General features: G+C 53.6%; 1 protein-coding gene across 3 annotated transcripts; it reads left to right on the top strand.

The window, feature by feature from the left end:
• The first annotated feature begins 3,573 nt into the window (after positions 1–3,573).
• Positions 3,574–16,502, top strand: LOC308359848 (katanin-interacting protein-like). Of its 3 annotated transcripts, XR_013968464.1 has the most exons (7): positions 3,574–3,670; positions 4,388–4,565; positions 8,901–9,066; positions 11,813–11,970; positions 13,281–13,345; positions 14,608–14,718; positions 16,405–16,502. XR_013968464.1 is itself a non-coding variant. In XM_080831700.1 (4 exons), the coding sequence occupies exons 1-3, from the start codon at positions 3,599–3,601 to the stop codon at positions 8,944–8,946; spliced, it is 315 nt and encodes a 104-aa protein (XP_080687826.1). In that variant the 5' UTR covers positions 3,593–3,598; the 3' UTR covers positions 8,947–9,066; positions 11,813–12,342. The 3 variants fall into 3 exon arrangements, 1 of the variants encoding a protein (XP_080687826.1); XR_013968465.1 differs by having other exon boundaries at positions 13,281–14,718; XM_080831700.1 differs by lacking the exons at positions 13,281–13,345; positions 14,608–14,718; positions 16,405–16,502 and having other exon boundaries at positions 3,593–3,689; positions 11,813–12,342.
• Positions 16,503–18,083: the final 1,581 nt, after the last annotated feature.

Raw genomic sequence — 18,083 nt, 5'->3', positions numbered from 1 at the left:
ATAGATGTTGTACGTTTTAGAAGGTATTTATTACAGGGTGTGTTAGAAGAAAATAGTACGTAGAGAGTGAGTTGACTTAAAGGAATGTTAAATGGAGCGGGTGGTTTGTGAACGTCATGAACATTTTAAAAGCAATAGTTGATTCAAATAAGACTGAGAAAGGTCTTTAGATCTGAGATTTTTGGCTCTTTGGGAGTTATTTATTTATTTATTTAAACTTCTTGAGAGAGAGAGAGAACCTGTGAGAGGTCATAGGGAGGGGAGGGGGGAGAGAAGGCATGGAGCAGGCTCCATGCCCAGTGTGGAGCCAGACGGGGGACTCAATGTCAAGACTCTGCGATCACAACCAGGAGTTGGTGGGCCAACGGTCTGTGCCACCCAGGTACCCCTAATTCATTCTTCTTGTGTCCTACAGTCACTGGCACATCGTGTTAGAGTTGTCATTATCTTTGCATGTGCATGTGGTCAGTCTTCCTTGTGGTATGGCTGGACCACTGCACCTGCAGCCCCTGGCTGGTTCAGTCCACGTACCACTTATGGGCCATTTGAAGAAGGAGCACAAATCCTGATTGCTATTCGAAAACCATCCATTGATACCTTCTGATGAGATCCAGAAAGACTCAGGAACACAGCCTACATCTGGTGGCTCCGGATCGAGGAAAGAAATCTCAGAGGTGATGATAGCCATGTCTTGAGAAAGGCAGCCTTGCCAGTGCCCTTGGCAGCATGAAGGTCGATGTTGTGTGGAAAGGGAAGGCTTAACCAACTCTTACCAATCATGTTGAAAGGGAAAGACTTAAACCAACTGAAAGGGAGGATTTAACCAGCTCTTACCAATCATCTGAAGCCTTTCATTCTTTCGAAATAAGTCTAAAACAGCTTGTTCATAAGCAGAAAATTAAAATTCTAAGCAATAAGAAAAACATTAACAAACTAGTAGGGTTTCTTTTTTCAGTCTTACAACTGATGTCTTAGAATGAAATGTGTCTTAGAATGAAATGTAGCATATGGGTAGTGTAGAAAAATTTTTAAACAAATTTAAACACACACACACACACACACACACACACACACACGAGATATCTCTGAGGCTTCTCCTGTTCCTCTGCTGTTCTTCAGACTCCCTGCCTACCTTCTGCTACTGGAACATTCCAAGGCACTTCCTGCCCAGAGCATTTCTATCTGCTACTCGTCCCGTCCAGAGTGCCTTCTGCACAGCTTTCTCCAATTCTGTGGGACTCCACGCAGCCCCCCCCCCCTTTTCAGAGAGGCCTGCCCTTTGACCTTGTCTGATGCAGGTCCTTCATCCCCCATGCTGTTGTCCTTCATCTGGCAGAAGCTCTTACTTTGTCTCTGTCTCTTCCCGGGTTCCCTGCTGTATCCCCAATGCCTGGTACTTTGCAGACACTCAACAAGTATTGCTTGTCTGGATCAGTAGTGTTAGCTGAGGGCGAATACAGAAGCTGCTCCGTGTCATCCAGGAGAGGGCAGTAGGAAGTCCAGGGAGGAGCTCCTAGAGGAAGGCAGCTTGGTCAGCTTTTCAGCAGGTAGAGCTGCTCAGCGGTGGAGCGAGTGCTTTCTTTGTAGGGCGTGCGCAGGCGGCGGCTTGGTGTTGTTGAAGGGTTCTTGCCCTGGATGTCGGGGTAGACCAGGTCATTGGGAAGGCCCCTTCCTTCCTAACATCCATGTTTGAGGACTATTTTCCTCACTGTCTGCGGTTCTTTCTGAATTGCAGATCTGGCTCTTACCACTAGAGGGCACTAGATGATGCCTTTGAGGACAGTGCTCTTGAAACCACCAACAGTGAGATAACAATTTTTTCTCTTTTAATTATTGAAGTATGGTTGACCTGTACAACATTATGTCAGTTTCAGGTGTGCAGCATAGTGATTTGACACATCTCTACGTTACTCAGCACTCACTACGATTACAAATAGTCACCGTCTGTCACAGTACAGTGTTAATACAATATTACTGATGATATTCCTAACATACTTTTCATCTTTGTGAGTTATTTATATAAGCGGAAATATGTACCTCTTATTCCCCATCACCAGTTTTGCTCCCCCCACTTTCCCTCTAGCAATCTCCAGTTTTCTTTGGGTGTTGAAGAGCCTATTTTGTTTGGTTTGGTTGGAGAACAGACTTTTCATGGCACTTATGCCGCGAACACATATTTCAACGACAGCTTCACAAAACAGTCTTTAACTCTTAATGCATACTGATATTTTCTGTTTACCTCTTGTCGTCTGCGTTTTCTAAGCCGGGGATTCACAGACTATTACATTGATTTTATGACCAACCCAAACCTGAGCAGCTTCAGCACACTGCTATTTAAGCCACGATGGGCTCATAATTCCCTGGCTTGACGTGGCCTCTTCCGGGCCTGTGCACGGGTCTGGTCTGCTGGCAGATGGGCTGGCGACCGAATGACCTCAGGTGTCTTCTCTCCCACGCCCAGTGTTCGGGAGGCTGTCGGCCGGGGTGGTGGGGAGACCAGGCGCCCCTGGCTCCTTCATGCGGTGGGACCCCCAAGTGTGGTGATGTGCACCTGCGTGCTTTCCATCCTCTGCCCTCACCACCTCTGCTGCTCTCCCATTCGCCAAAGCATGTCACGTGGTCCAGACTGAGGGCGTCTTCTCAGTGGCCTCAGTGAGGGCGTGGACATATGGACTCCGCTTCTGGATGGGAGAAGTGACAGAGTCACGTTGCAAAGAATTTGTGGTCGTTTTGCATGCCGTTGTTGTGGTGAGAAGCTAGGATGTGGCCCAGTACCATGCTGGTCCCACATCTTTCCCTCCTGCCCCCGGGATGCGCTCCATGCCGCCTCAGCACCATGGAGAGCAGAAGGATCAGAGGCTGAGTTACAAAACGTATGTTGGAAATGACAGGCATATAGCAGAGGAAGCCGAGCTCCAGGAAGACTGGGTGGCTTGGCCTCCCTGGGCTTTTGCCTCCGCTCCTGAGCTCAAGGAGGTAGGGCCACGTGACTTCCAGGTGGCCTTCTGTGAAAGTTGCCAAGGATGCGAATCTTCTGCACACAACCCCCCAGGAGGGTGCTAAAAGAGGCTCCAAATTCTCCCAGGGTGGAGAGTTTAGTGGGCTTGGTCCTGCTCTGATGGGACACCAGTAAGGAAAGGCAAGTTCTAGCCAAGTATTGGAGAGGCCCTGACCAAGGGCTTCATTTGGTTTCAGCTCTCTTGGCAAATAGATGACTCGCCTGGACCGTATTGCCTCAGGACCACAGAGGGTCACTCTAGATGGACTCGGATGGAACAGGGGTGAGGCAAGGGCAAAAAGATGGGGTTATCATTGTAAAACACTTCCTTACTCTGAATCCCGGGAAGTCTCGCAGTAGTGCCCAGTGTATAAAATGTCCATTTCTGACGTCCTGTATCGACATAGCTGCCTGCGTGCAGTTACTTATTTAAACATTCCGCCTGGACTGAGCTCCTGCTGTGCATCAGGCACTGTGCCAGGCTTTGGGGACACAGAGGTCTAGCAGATCAGATGGAGTTTCTGTCCTCAGGGAGTTCACCTCTGGCGGGGCAAACGGATATTTACCAAATGGTCACAAGATCACGCTGGTGACCAGGGCATGGAAGTTGATGGCAGGCTGTGGACGGAGGTTTGCTGTGGTCAGAGAAGTCAGAAGGGCTTCCCTAAGGAAGTGAGTTGGGATCTGAAGGGTGAGCATAATGAGGCCATGTGAGTTCCGGAGGGAATACATGGGCAAAGGCCCTGTGACAGGAGAGAGGGTTGGAAATAGGAATGACTGAAAGATTGTCTGGGTGGAGCCGTGCTCCCTGGTGTAAGAGGAGGTTAGACAAGTAGGTAGAAGCCGGATGGACAAGGCCTGCTGGCCAAGCAGCACGGGGAGCCATGCTAGGGTGTTAAGCAGCGGCTTGGGGCAATGTGATAGATGCGGGAGAAAGGATCCAGTGCCATGTGCAGGTTCATTTTTTTTAAAAGGCTGTATTTATCTGAGATAAACAGAGGGAAAAAGAATGAGCAGGGGGAGGGGCAGAGGGAGAGGGAGAAGCTGACTCCCCACTGAGCAGGGAGCTCAATGCAGGGCTCGATCCCAGGACCCTGAGATCATGACCTGAGATGAAAACTGGCGCTTCATGGACTAAGACACCCAGGCAACCCCCCCACCCATGGGCAGGCTTAAACAACATTGGCCCATTCGTCCTGCAGACATTTCCAGAACATCAGCAGTGTCCAGAGCCCAGGGGTCACTAAGAGAAAAGGTAGAGAGCCCGCCCCAAAGGCACTTTCATCTGAGTCAGGGTTTTCAAGTTGGTAGAAAGCAGAGGCCGAAGGTAACTCCTTTCCCGTCTCCACAACCTCTGGTGTTCAGGGGCCACTCTTCTTCCTGTTACAGGCCTCCAGCTGAATTTCACTGCCTCTTGGGGAGACCCGCACTACCTGGGGCTCACGGGCCTGGAAGTGGTGGGCAAGGATGGCCAGGCACTGCCCATCAGCCTGCACCAGATCTCTGCCTCTCCCAGAGACCTAAATGACCTCCCTGAGTACACCGATGACTCCCGGACCCTGGACAAGTAAGTGTCTGTAAGAAGCCACCTGCAGAGAGCCTCAGAGCCATCCCCTCCCAGCGTGAGCAGCAGGACGCTTCAGCCCCTGACACGCGGGGTCGCTCAGGCTCTGTGACTCCAGATTCAAACCTCAAATAGTGATCCCCATCCCGCCCTCCCCAGCCACCCCGTGAGGTCTGTGGTCTTCCCATTTTATTCACTGATATGTTTTGAAGTAGGCTCCACCCACAGCGTGAAGCCCAACTCGGGGCTTGAACTCACAACCCTGAGACCAACCCCTGAGCTGAGCTCAAGAGTCAGACGCTTTAGTGACTGTGCCCCCTGAGGTGTCCCTTGTGGCTTCTCATTTTAGAATCAAGGGAAACCAAGGCTTGGGAAAGGGAGGTGACCCCCCACCCCCAAGGGCCCCACGCCCAGAGGTGGGCAGTGTTCTCCTGCTCCCAGACACAGCCGTGCTTTGTGTGTTCTCCACCATGCTGTGTAGGGCCTGGAACGCCAGCTCTGCACCGGACCATGAGCAGCCCCGCTCTCGGGGGCTGAAAGCGTGCCATTGCTCGAGGTCGGAAGGGATGGCTCCGGAAGTGTCTGTGGGTGCTGCGGGCGCTTTCCTCCGCTTCTGTCTGATTGCATCAGCCCAGACTGGGGCCAGTCAATAAGAAGACAAACCTGGGACAGGCACTGGCCCCCTGCTCAGGACAGCTGCCGGGCCTGCGCTCTGCCTGGAGTTGTAAACAGGAGGAGCCTGGAGGGGTCAGAAGGATGAGAGTTCCAATCCTGGCTCTGCCCCTTGCCAGCTAGTAAGTTTCTTAATCTCTCCAGGTACGATAGTAATGATAATAAAATTATAGCGGCTACTCCTGGAGCCCCGAATAAATGCCAGACACTGGGGCTACACTAAGCAGGTTACAGATCCTCATCCATTTATGCCTTAAACAGCCCTAAGAGGCCACCCCCTTTACAACTGAAAGTGAGCTACAGAAAGATTAACAACTGGCCAGAAGTCACCCAGACTAGTTTTGAGGGTCAGAGTCATCTGAATGGATGTCTGTGGGAGACCTGTGCACGTAACCACTGACTTCCACTGTCTTCCCCTGCCTCACTTGCCTTATCAGGAAGAGGGGATAGTAAGTCCCCTGGCGGGAGGGCAGGGAGGGAATCGCCACACCACAGCTGCACCCCCAGCCTGGCCCAGAGCGCCTGCCATCAATGGTAGACTCCTTCCTGCTTTCCCATCACGGGCCCCTTCACCGTGGCCCTCACGCCTGCTGTCCATGTCTGCTCATGAACCACTCGACACCCCAGAAGCAGATCACCCATATACTTAGGCGTGGAGCCCGCTGGGTCAGCTCCCGCTACAAAAGTGATCAGCTCACAGCCGGCCCAACTTGTTCAACCACACCCACCCACTTCCCAAACCCCTCCACCCAGATGATGTGAGCACAGCAACTCCCAAGCCTGATAGCCCTTCACCTCTACACAGTTCGGTGTGTAGCTCTAAACAATAAGGACTTTAAAGAGAACATGTCAGTACTGTTGTTACACTCAAAAAAATTAATGGTGATTCCCTAAATTAGTAGACACCCAGCATGTTCCTATTTCCCTGAAAGCCTTCTTCTCATCTGCCTTTTTTATGTTTTTTTTTTTTAAAGATTTTATTTATTTATTTGACAGGGACAGAGGGAGACCCCAAGTAGTGAGGAGCAGCAGCAGGAGAAGCAGGCTCCCTGAGGATCAGGGAGCCTGATGCGGGGCTCGATCCCAGGACTCCGGGATCATGACCTGAGCTGAAGGCAGAGGCTTAACCAACTGAGCCACCCAGGCGCCCCTACGTTTGTTTCTTATATTGAGATCCAGAAAAGGCCATATGTTGTGATTGGTTGGTTTGAGGTCCAGATAAGGTCCATACGTTGTGACTGGTTGGCTTGAGATCTAGATAAGGTCCATATGCCATGATTCTTTGATAGATCTCTTAAGCTTTTTATAACCTCCAGGTTCCCTTCCATCTTTTTTCATTTTTTTCTTACGAATTACCTCTTAAATATTTGTTTGCCCTATAGAGTCTGGATTTTCCTGCTTGCATCTCCATGGTATTATTTAACCTGTTCCTCAGGCCCCTGTATGTCTTGTAAATTGCTCATTAGATCTAGGCATCTGATCAGATTGAGGTTTGACCATTGGGGCAAGACATGACATGGTGTGGGTGTCACTGCAACTTCCCTTCAGAACATATAGAGTGTCTGGTCATGAAGCTTTTTGTGACATTGGTGGTCAGTGCTCAGTGGCTAGATCCACTTGGTTGCAAGACGGTGGGGCGCTGAGCCTGTCATTCTTTTTTTCACCAATAAAGAGAAATTTTTGTTCAATTATTTGGTTACTCTGCAGTACAATGCAAATAGGAAAGGCAGTCTACATGCTTGGTTCTTTCCCTTTATTTTTCAGTTTGCAAAAGTCAAAAAATTGCTTCCCTAGCATACTTTAAAACGTTTGTGTTTGGTTACCATAAATCATGGATTTAAACAGACTGTGAAGGGTCTCAATTTATTGTAATTGTTATCTTATAGTTGCTTTTAGATACTGAGAGTGCTCGGATCCTTTTTTGAAAACAGTAGTCTGGGACAGCTCTCCTGCTTTCTGATGTCACAAGACATTCCAGGCTCCCTTTGTGTATTTCTTGTCCCAGATGTGGAATCAGCCAGTTTCCCCAAGAAGCCTTGGTTCCTTTTAGTGTGAAATGGTATTTAGAGACCATAATCTAGCCCCTAGAGATGCTCATTGTTACCATAATCTAGCCCCTAGAGATGCTCATTGTTACTGGATTGGTCACAGTTTCTAGGCTTTTCTGTGGACAGACCTGGGAAGTATTATGTAGATATTCTTAGCGCTGTCTGTTCCTTTCACTATCGATTATAAACACTTCGACAACTCTCTCTACTTTCAGAATTGGGTAGCATTTTTGATATGGAGACAGCCCCATGTTTAGGACACAGGGGTAATTGCTTTTAGAAGGAAATGGAAGGTTCTCCAATGGACTTAATTCCACAAACACCTCCGTTTTAAATTGCTGAATTTCCTCAGTTTTAAGATGCCAGCAATTGTAAGACACACCATCCATCAATTTAATAACGGCCTTTTAGAGAAAAAGAAGAAACATTACCTCCAAGAATGAACATTTAGATTGTAAGATTTATTCCAAATCCTGAACTTTAAGATGTAAAAGGAAAAAATAAAGTTTATTTTTAAATCTAGGAATTCCTCCTGGCACGGCAGCCTTAAAGTCACCAGGAAATTAGGAGGGAGTCGGGGGAAGGGTTACCCAAGAGGCTGAGACCTGGGTCCCTCTGTTCCTGGGGTCTGGGCTGCGGTGTGCTGAGCAATTCAGGGCAGTCCGTGGCGGGACAGTCTTTGGGACAGACACAGGCCAAGTTGAGAAGGATGAGGCAGGCTGTTCAGAACAGTGGCTAAGAACACAAGGGTGCTAGGGGCTCCCTCCTAAGGACGGGGAGGGTGCTTCCCTGGGCTGTCGAGGCTGCATGATTATGGCCAGACCAGCTCCCCACAGACACACCTCCCCCTTCTCGTGCTTTTCCCACACCAAGAGCTGCCAAGTTCGCTCTAGTGCCTTAGCATCTCTCTCACAGGGCACCAGAAGGAAGGAATCGAATTCTTCCACAATGTACCATAGAGCCAATAGAACACTTTACAGAAAGTTTGGAAAGTAGAGAAAAGCATCCACCTCCCATCCCCTCTGACACAAATGTGTTGTTCACTTCTTCATCGTCTCTCCTGGCCCCCATCCTCATCTTCCAGCAGTAAAATCGTTTTCCACTTCACTGCATCGTCCTTATGGTTATCATATTAACAACTGTGCAGATTTACTTAACTCTTTGTTTTACTTAACCGCTTAGGGGTTTTTTTCGTTGTTGGGTTTTTTTTTTCCTTTTATGCTAATCTAAATAAACAACACTGTAATGAATATTTTTGTGCAGAGAGCCTTTCCCACAGGTTGAACAAATACTCCTTAAAGGAAAACAATTCCAGAAATGAGATCGCCAGGTTAGAAGGTCCTGAAAGATGACACAGGTCCCCCCTTTATTTTAAACCTGATGATCGCTTTGCCGCAATTTTAACAGCACCGACTGTCTTTTGTCTGATTTTACAGATGTGACATGGTCCCTCAGGGTGACTGTAATGAGTCCCACCTCCGCTTAACAAGCCCAATGTGTCCAGGCTCATGCCAGGCAGGGTGCAGGGGGCCATAAGCAGGTATAGACCCCTCGCTCTGGTTTCTCCCACAGGTCGTGGCTGAGCCCCACCTCACCGCTCCCTCCCCACTATTTGCAGGTTAATCGATGGAGCCAACATCACCATGGAGGATGAGCATATGTAGCTGATCCCTTTCTCGCCTGGCCTGGACCACGGGGTCACGATCTGCTTCGACAGAGCCGAAAGCATCGCTGGCCTGCGCTTCTGGAACTACAATAAATCTCCCGAGGACACCTATCGCGGGGTAAGCCGGGGAATAGCAGCCGCGCTCAGTCCACTGTCAGGGAAACGGCGCCTTGATGAATGGCTGGCATGGCTGCGGGAGAGGCGCATAAATCTTCCAGAACTTTCTAAATGGAGCTGGGGGGTTATAGCCAGGGAGAGAGCGCCTTGCTCTTTGCTCCTACTGCAAACAGCAAATGTGGGCTCAAGAGCCCAAGGCAGACTTGGGACATGGAAGCACTTTGTCTCTTCTGGGGGTTGGCGGGTCCTCCGCAGGCCCAGCCCCCGAACCGTAGTGGTGGGTTGGGGCCCTGTTGTTCATTGAGCGCTTTGGGGGCCAGGCCCTGAGCTGCGGGCTCTGCACCCATTCATTTCAGGGGACCCTCACCCCAGCTTCCGGGAAGCAGATGTATACTCTCTTTCAGAGGATTAAAAACTGGGGTTCAGAACAGTACGTTCACCCATCCCAAGGTCACACAGCAAGAGCCCCAGTGCACATCTGCTGGGCTGGGAGCCCAGACTCCAGTTCCATACCATGTTCTCCCACTCCGGGGTGTATCAAAGCAGGGGTCTTGCCACACTGTGGAAAGAGAACACCAGAAGTGCCCTTTGCACGGGACCTTCTGTCCTTGTGTGACTATGGACTATGATATGTTCGTCCCCTCCCCACTACAACCCAGAAGTGATGGTGACAATGTCTGCTAAGATAGAGCCATGCTGTTGGGGCCCTAAAGTCATAAGGCCCTGGTCTGAATCCCCGCTCTGACCCCAGCCAGCCATGTGATCTTTGGCGAGTGGCCTGCTTTCCCTGCATCTCCGTTTCCCCATCTGTAAAGTGAGGAGGAAGAGGATGATAACCTGGCTCGGGAAGGTGGTCGTCATCCTCTGCCACACAGACGTTAACAGAGCCAGGCCTCCATCCCGGGAGTCCCGGTGTGGTTCCCCACCATGCCTATGCCACGACATTTCTCCCGTGGGCCCTGTAGAACCATGGGGGGTTGCCAGCGTGGAGTCGGTGGCCCCAGGCATTCACCTTCTGGGGCGACAGCCCCTCCAACAGTACAGATCCTCCTGGGCCGCACTGGCATCTCCCGGAGTGTGCTGTCAGATCAGCACGTTTGGAAAGGCAGACAGATTGGCATCAAGAAGACATTCTCCGGGCTCAGCTTGTGCCTCTGGGCCCATATCTTCCCTTGAGCAAATCGGTCCTTCCAGATAAGGCTCCGTGACCTGGATTTGCTGCCTGGCAATCTTGGGCCCAGAGCCCTGCTTCCAAGGCCTGGCTGCCATCCGTGTGGGCGAGCAGGTGACACGTGGCCACAGTGGGAAGAAGGAGGCAGGGAGATGGGCAGAGTCTGGCGGGGGGTGGGGAGGATCCCAGAGTACAGGGGATGGAAACTCTGCGTCTCCCCAGGAAAATGCCTCGGGCACCTGTGTCCCCCAAGGCCCTGTGGGTGCCCTGGGGACGGGTCCCTGGCGTGTGGTTAGAGCCGGGCCCTGCACGTTGGAGATGGGCTGCAGATCCCCGCAGCAGGTCCTTGGGCAAATTGCTTAGCGTCTTTGGACTCCTGGTTTCCATGGCTGCAAGATGGAGGCGGTAGTAGAAACTCTGTCCAAGGGAATAAACAGGCGTGGGGAAGTGGGGCCCTTCATAGAGGTGGGGGTCGTCCTGGACGGGGCCCTTCCCGGGCCTCCGCCGTGATGCCCAGCTTCCGGCTAGCTCCACACCCAGCTGCAGAAGGACCTCCTCTTTGGAGGCGAGCCCACGAAACCGCAGGAGTCGCGCTCATTGGTCTGGTCCGGTTCCATGTCCCTGGTCCAATCATATGACCAGCGGGTGACAGTTCTGTTTGTCCGGGTCAAGCCCTCGGGCCGGGGTCTGAACCCACCTGAGCAAAGCCTAGTGGAGAGATGTAGGAACAGCCTTTCGGTCCCCATATCCAGCCATGCCTGAAGCCGCTTACCCTACACTTTTCAGGCTTACGTGCCCTGTGACCAGCTGCCATGAGGGGGGTCCCCGAAATGCTGAAGGAATGAAGTGGGACCCAGGGCAGGGCTCTTCTCTACACAGAGGAGCCCTTCTGTGTCTCCCAAAGGTGAAAATCGACCAGTTTGGTCAGCAGTCGGGCCCACGTTGCTCACTGTGAAGATGTGGGGAGTCCCGATTCCAAAATGCGTTGTCAGAGGGAGAGTGCTGACCTCCTGCCCCCTCTGCTCACCCACCACCACCACCCCCGCCTCAGGGAAGCCACTCCAGACCCTGCCATTCAAGCTTTGAGATTGACTGGTAGATCCTGGCCTCTGGTTGGTGATATCCGTCCCAAGCCAGTGGAACACCTTGGCCCAGATTGAACCCATTCGGCAGGCTCTTGGTAAGCGCCTGTGACTCACCAGGCCCTGAGGCAGATCTAGATGGCCCGGCCAGGGTCTCTGCGGAGGGAGGCCCGAAACATTGTACCACCTCAGGCCGCTGAGCCAGGCCACCATGGCAGGGGCCACACCTGCCTGTTCCCCTGCTATCCCTCCAGCACACAGCTCAGTGCATGGCACGTGGCCAGCATGAGAAAGGGGCCCAGCACGTGGCCAGCACGAGAAAGGTGGTCCTGGTCTGAGAAGAAGGCCAGACCAAGGGCTGTCCCAGGCCTGGGGGCTCCGTGAGGGCTCCCCATCACACTCGGACATCCACGACAGCCCCGTCGGCCCACGCCACTGGCCTGCATGCTGGCTGGCTGCCTTTCTTCAAGCGTGTTTCTCCTTTTGTTTGCCAGGCCAAAATCGTCCACATCTCCCTGGATGGCCTGTGTGTCTCCCCTCCAGAGGGCTTCCTCATCCGGAAGGGGCCGGGCAACTGCCACTTTGATTTCACTCGAGACATTCTCTTTGTGGACTACCTGCATGTTCGCCAGCTGCCCCCGCCGGCCCAGAGGTGAGGGCTAGCAGCATCAGGAATGTCTCCTCCCCGTGCTCCGGCTGCTGGCTTCACACGTAGCTCTGAAGTCGCTACCTAAAGGTTTTGAAATGATGATCAAACGCGTCGCTTTTCAACCTGGTGGTTTTCTAATGCACTGCCAGGCGTCCGCGGAAGCCCGTGGGATAAGCCCACCTTGTCTGGGGATGTTTGGGTTCCCCACGGTCTGGAGGGCTTCAGCTCTTTTAATGCTTCGTTGCACCTCCTGCTGGGAAGAGGCTCCAGCCTGCGTCCTGTTCCAGAAATGCCCACTGGCCAATTTGGGGAAGGGCCTTCTCTCTTGTTCCCGAGTTCCTGGTTTAGAAAGATTCAAAGAGGAAATGAGAGCCTAACATTTCGTGGGTGTGCTGATATTTCTTGGCCCCGTCTCAGCTGCATTAAGGTTATAACGATTTGTAAATGCCACGTTCAGTTTACTCCTTTAAACCCCTCCCCCGCCCCCCATGTCCAAATGCCAGAGGCCAAGCTCACAAAACAAAATGAGTTTCCCTCCACCATGGCTGGGATCGCTTCTTGGACCGGTCACTGGGAACAGCCACTTCATTATAACAGTGCCCTTGAAATAGAAGAAAACTCAGCAAGGCCTGGAAGGTACTGGCCCACGGACCAGGGAGAGAGGTGCCAAGGGAGGAGTGTGCAGAGGTTGAGAACTCTTCCTCGCAAGTGCTAGATCCGTTCAGATGCTTTGCGTTCATCCTTCAGGGAATCCTTCCTGAAGGGGTTATTATGCCCATTTTACAGATGTGGGCATTGAGGTCCCCGCTACTGAAGGCCCTTGCTCAGGCTCCCAAAGCAAAGACTGCAGGGTACGCCCCACCTTCCTGCCTCCTCTTCCTGCCAGCCTCCCATCCTGCCCCACGATCCAGCCCCTCTGGTGCTTTCCTACCACAGGGCCTTTGCTCTGGCTGCTCCTCTGCTTGGAAGGTTCAGCTCTGATGCTTTGTGTGGCTGCCTCCTTCTTAGCTCAGGTGCTGGCTCCCTGACCACCCCCTGGGGTAGTCTGCCCCAGCCCCGCACTCCCTCCCATCCGTCACCCCTGCACGGGTCTCGCTCAGCCGTGGGCACAGCGTGCGCTTGCCCTCTTCATGAAAGGGCCAGAGAGCTGGGTGGTAAAGAGCAGACTCCAGAACAGACAAGGTCAGTCCCCGCTGCCAGGGAACCTCCCCACCCGCCGTGTCCTTATATAGTGTGTGGCCGGGAGAATGACTGACCAGCCATCAAGGCCATTGAGATCTTCTGCTTCCTGGTGATGTTTTGTGTCTTTTTAGGCTTGACTCGCAAAGCCTGGAGCGGGCGACCATGGACTACGAGGCGCCCCTGATGCCCTGAGGCTGTATCCTCCTCCCACCTGTCTGTGCATCCTGGGCCCTCGGGGTCCGTGCCCGGAACCCCAGGAGAGGGCTCAGCCCTTGTGGTGGTGTTGGGGTTCGGGCAGGCCACAGCCGAGGTGCTGGGGCACCGTGCTGGGAAACCCAGGGGAGGATGGGAAGCTCCCCGGGGCCTCGGGCTCACTGAGCACTGCTGGGGCGGGGGGCGGTGACATGGTTCCAGACCCCGCCCCCTGGTCAGCCAGCTGGCTGAGGTTTGGACTGAGGTTTCCAGAGGCAGCACCTAGGACTCCAGCTGGGAGAGACCAGAGAAGCTGGAGCTCTCCCCAGGGACTGAACTGGGGGCTGTCCTTGGAAGCAGGCCAGGGAGGAGATGAACACAGAAGTAAGGATAGCCCCAGTTTGCTGGATCCTTTCCTGGGCCTGGCACTGTCACAGTGCATTTGTAACTCAGTCCTCCCCCCAGCCCAGTGCGGTGGTGCTGTGAGCATCCCCATTTCACAGCTGAGAACACAGGCCCAGAGAGGTTAAGGAACTTGTCCAAGGCCACAGAGCTGGGAAGGGGCCAGGCAGGTGAGTGAACACGAGCATCCTGATTCTCCTAGCAGCCTGTTCTCCTGGACAGAGTGCCCATGGCTGTGATAGGGCCTAGAAGCCACCTTTCCTACCCTACCCGCCCCTGGAATGCTGGGAGCTGGCAGGGGGACAGGGCTGAGGACTGTGGGAAGCAGTCAGCCATGGTGGCTCATGCAGCCACGGCCCATCCCTCCTGGTGCTCCAGAGCTCCTGTATTTTCCCCCCTTCGCCCCCCCACCCCAGCCCTGCACACTTGAAACGGACGGAGAAGGCAATGGGCGCTCTGTTCTTGTCATTTTACAACCAGGGAAACTGAGGCAGGAGACAATTTGAGTCCTGGACACTTTGTTCAGTGTCACCACACAACGAGTTTGTGACACAAATGGTTCACTTCCTGCGAGCTCCCTGGAGAGCATCACCCTCCCCCGCGCCCTCCTGTCTCCCGGCTTGGAGGACAGCTTTTAAGTCTTAAAACACGCACATACGTAGTTTAAATTCAAGACAGTTTGATGCCACGTATATTCTGTTGGGCTTCAGTCTCCATGAGAGTAAAAAAAAAAAAAAAAAAAAAGATGTTTTCCTTTTATTCATCTGTAGAAGCCCCCGAAAGTACAGCCCTATATTATCTTTGTCGCTGTTTTGCTTTGTTCTTGGAAAATTAAGCCTGTTTTTCCTTAATAACGTCCCTTAGTCATTTTCCAGTTGCAACTCCTGACCAGCTGCGGCGATCCCTATTATATTGGTCTCACGGGCCTGGAGCTGTATGATGAGCGGGGGGAAAAGATCCCTCTGTCGGAAAATAGTATCCTTTTGAGGCAAAAGGAGGGGCATGGGAGGGTGCAGAGAAGGACAGGAAATGTCCCTGTAGGAGCCAAACCCTGGGATAAAAACACCAGTGGGCTCTGCTACAGGTCAGATGCTGACCCCTGGGAAGGTGGGCAGAGCCATGGGCAGCTCCTACCCCCTACCAAGGTGTCCATGGCAGGAGTCCCATGTGACAGAGAGTCCTGCGGCCCAGGGATTTGGGAGAAGATAACCAGATGCACCCCGTCCCTGACAACTACAAGTACTTTGGAGTTCTAAAGGCTCTGGCAAGGCCTGCAGGGAGCCTCCTGTGGCACTGTATTCAACCCAGAGTGTCCTGCATTTCTTGACTATGGACCCATTTGTTCATGGAACACCCCCACCAGATTTTGCAAACTGCTAGCTCACTGAGTTTTTCAATATTTTAGCTTAGTTGCTAATATTTTTTTAAAAATCAGGGAGTTTCACGGGAAAACCTTCAGTCTTCGGCTACTCTTGAGAAATTAGCAATAGCCATGTACAGTGATCATGGCTAGACCTGAGTATCCACCGCCCTTCTGCCCCAACATGTCCTTACTGTCTTCTACCAGGCCCCCAAAACAAATTGCTAATATTTACTGAGGGCTCACTCTGTGAGGGCTTGTCCCATGGTGCCTCATTTGCTTGTGAAGGTGAGTGCTGTTATCCCCATTTTACACGTGAGGAACTAAGACAGAGATGTTAAGTAACCTGCCCAAGGTCACACAGCATGTGAGCATAGAGCTGGGAGTTTAGCTCTACAGACCATTGTCTGACCACTGAACTGCCAGGCTGCTTCTTTTGATGTCACCTGCCTGAGCCCTCTGGGCCCTTGCCCTGTGATCCCCAACCCAGCAGGATCACAGGGTCCCACCAGAGCAGATCTAACCCCAAAGCCTGTCTTGTACCTATTGGGGTCCCTGGGTTCCCTCTGGATCCTTTTCTGCCTTCCCCTGGTGACACCATCCTCCTGGCCTGGGATGAATGATTCCTGGTGGTTTTGATGGTTATTAGTGACTCCTCAGATGTACAAGGCTTGTTCAATTTCACCGAGCCTGCTCACATCCATTCTGGGACGTGGAGGTTTTTATACCCATTTTCCAGATGAGGAAGCAGGTCCTGAGTTGTTCTGTGACTTGCCCCAGACCTCACAGGTGGGAAGGCAGAGCCAGAGCTGGAAGTGGTTGGTCCAGATCCACGATGATGCCAGCCCTCGAGTAGCCATCACTGGGGTCAGGCTCCCCCAGTGTGTTCAGTCCCCGTCTGGTCCCCCCCATGCCAAGGCCATATCCAGCCATCCCTCAGCCCCTTCGCCAAAGAAAAAAACCTTCGACGTTTGCCCTCCACTCCCCAGAGTGTCAGCCACAAATTTGTTCCTACCTCGAGACTGTTCTCTTTCCAGCCGACTGTCTGCCTGGCCGCCCCTCAACCCCTCCCTGATGCTGGCCACCCGCCCCCCGCCGACCAGTCTCGGTGCTCATTTTCCCCAGAATGGCTCATGTGGCTGTCACTCTTCCGGCGGCCCCGAGCAGCAGATGGCCATTCTGCCCACCAGCCCCCAAGTCCTTTGAGCCATGCCATCAGCGCGAGGAGGCTGGTGGCTGGGAGAGTGACATGCGGCGCCCAACACACTGCTTTGGGTTATGACAGCTTAGAGGCTCCCCAGATATTGCCGCCTTCCCCGACAGCGTGAACTCCCTGAAGGGTGTGTGCGGGGACGTCCGGACCCCCGACAAGCTCGTCGACCAAGTGAATGACACCAGCGATGGCAGGCACATGTGGCTGGCCCCCATCCTGCCTGGCCTGGTGAGTTCATGGGGAGCCTTTGTGTCCATGGTCTCGGGGACATGTCTGTCTTCCAGGGCAGGTTAATCTCCAACGAATCAGAATGCCTTCGGGCTATCAGGAAGACGCAGGTCTTCGCTGACACATCTGAGGGGCACTCTCTGGGCCCCAGAGAGAGAAGGGCCTGCATGGGACCCCGGAGACCCCGAGCGGCAGGCGTCCGTAGGTCATCACGGGCAGCCCCGTCCCCTGGCCGCATCCCATGTCCCTGCCCCTCCTTGAGGTCACCAGTCACTGGAGCCCGTCCTGGCCCTGTCTCTGGCCTGTCAGCTCTTCAGGTGACTCAGTTTCCCAGATCTCAGACCCTCCAGCTGCTACTTGTCACTTGGGGGCCTGGGGGGCGCTTCGTCCCCCCAGGCCTGGCGATGTTGGTCAAGAGAGAGGAGACAGGCCGGGTGGAGATGGGGTTCTAGCCCCGCGCCAGCCAGATGCTGGGTAGAGGAGTGCAGCAGACCCTAGGGCATGTGTGTGACCGGCAGAGTGTCCCCTTTCCCTCCGTGTGACTGCACAGGAGGACAGGGAGGATATTTTCCTCTCAAAACATGGAAAGGAGCAGCGTTAGCAGCTCTGTGTGGGAGGTTTTCCAGTGTCTCTGTCCCTGAGCCCCGAGGGTCCAACAGCTCCCCAGAGACCGGGGCCCCGCCTGTCTATGGCCATCTTGAGCTCGGCCAGCAGGTGGTTACCGGCATCTGTCACGTGACTCGGTGAGAGGCAGTTTCTGTAGCTGTCACTCTCCCAGCTGGACTCAGACATTTGTACCTGCTTGAGCCCCGTGGGCAGCTATTCTCGAGGGCCTTTACTATTTCCTCGGTACAGCCGGAAGGCTGACCCCAACTGCAGCACCCCACCCCTGCGATCCCTGACATCCTCCGGGGCCTGGGGCAGAACTGAGCCCACAGCCTGTGGCCGACACTGAAAGCTCATTGCTTTCTTCCGTCTTGCCAGGAGCCCCCTAATATGGGGGAGTCTGTTGGGGCGGTGGTGGGGACAGGGTGGGGGACGGAGAAGCCACCAGTCTCACCTTACCAGCTGATTCTGCCACTGATCTGGACAACCCCCTCCCCGCTCCCCCTGCAGAGGTTCAAAGACACAGGCTGGAAATTACCCAGCAGCGCCTTTGGGGCCTATCTGCTGTGCTTCTCATTTACAACCCAAGAAAGGACAGATCGGGGTCAAGGCGGTGCTGACCGCCGGGACAGCGCTCCTTGACTCTGCAGGGGGCCCTCGGCCCAGGGAAGCCCCACGCTGGGTGTCTGGCTGGACCCCGGGGAGAGGGAGGGGGGCACCAATGCTCTGTGGGGATTTAAATCAGGGCCACGCTAGGCCCAAGGAAACAGGCCTCCCAGAGCCAGTTGGCGATTTGTTGTGAATGCAGCCACACGTGACCAGACTCAAGATGGGCTTCCAGGAGAGGGAAGGCAGCGGGAACCCCACGCGCTGTGGCCCCCCCCCCAGCCACCCGGGTACCGCCTCTGGCGCCCATCGGGCTCACCTCTGCCT

This window comes from Martes martes (assembly GCF_963455335.1).
Source record: "Martes martes genome assembly, contig: SUPER_18_unloc_1, whole genome shotgun sequence".
NCBI lineage: Eukaryota > Metazoa > Chordata > Mammalia > Carnivora > Mustelidae > Martes > Martes martes.
Note: the sequence above shows the minus strand (reverse complement) of the source record. Positions and strands in the feature narration are given on the sequence as shown.

What these genes read in the sequence shown, in the direction of transcription:
- LOC308359848 (XM_080831700.1), top strand. Translation starts at nt 3,599, where the DNA reads ATGGAAGTTGATGGCAGGCTGTGGACGGAGGTTTGCTGTGGTCAGAGA. An exon ending in AGTGAGTTGGGATCTGAAGG is followed by an intron (nt 3,690 to 4,387) that starts GTGAGCATAATG and finishes TTCCTGTTACAG; the next exon opens with GCCTCCAGCTGAATTTCACT. An exon ending in GACTCCCGGACCCTGGACAA is followed by an intron (nt 4,566 to 8,900) that starts GTAAGTGTCTGT and finishes CACTATTTGCAG; the next exon opens with GTTAATCGATGGAGCCAACA.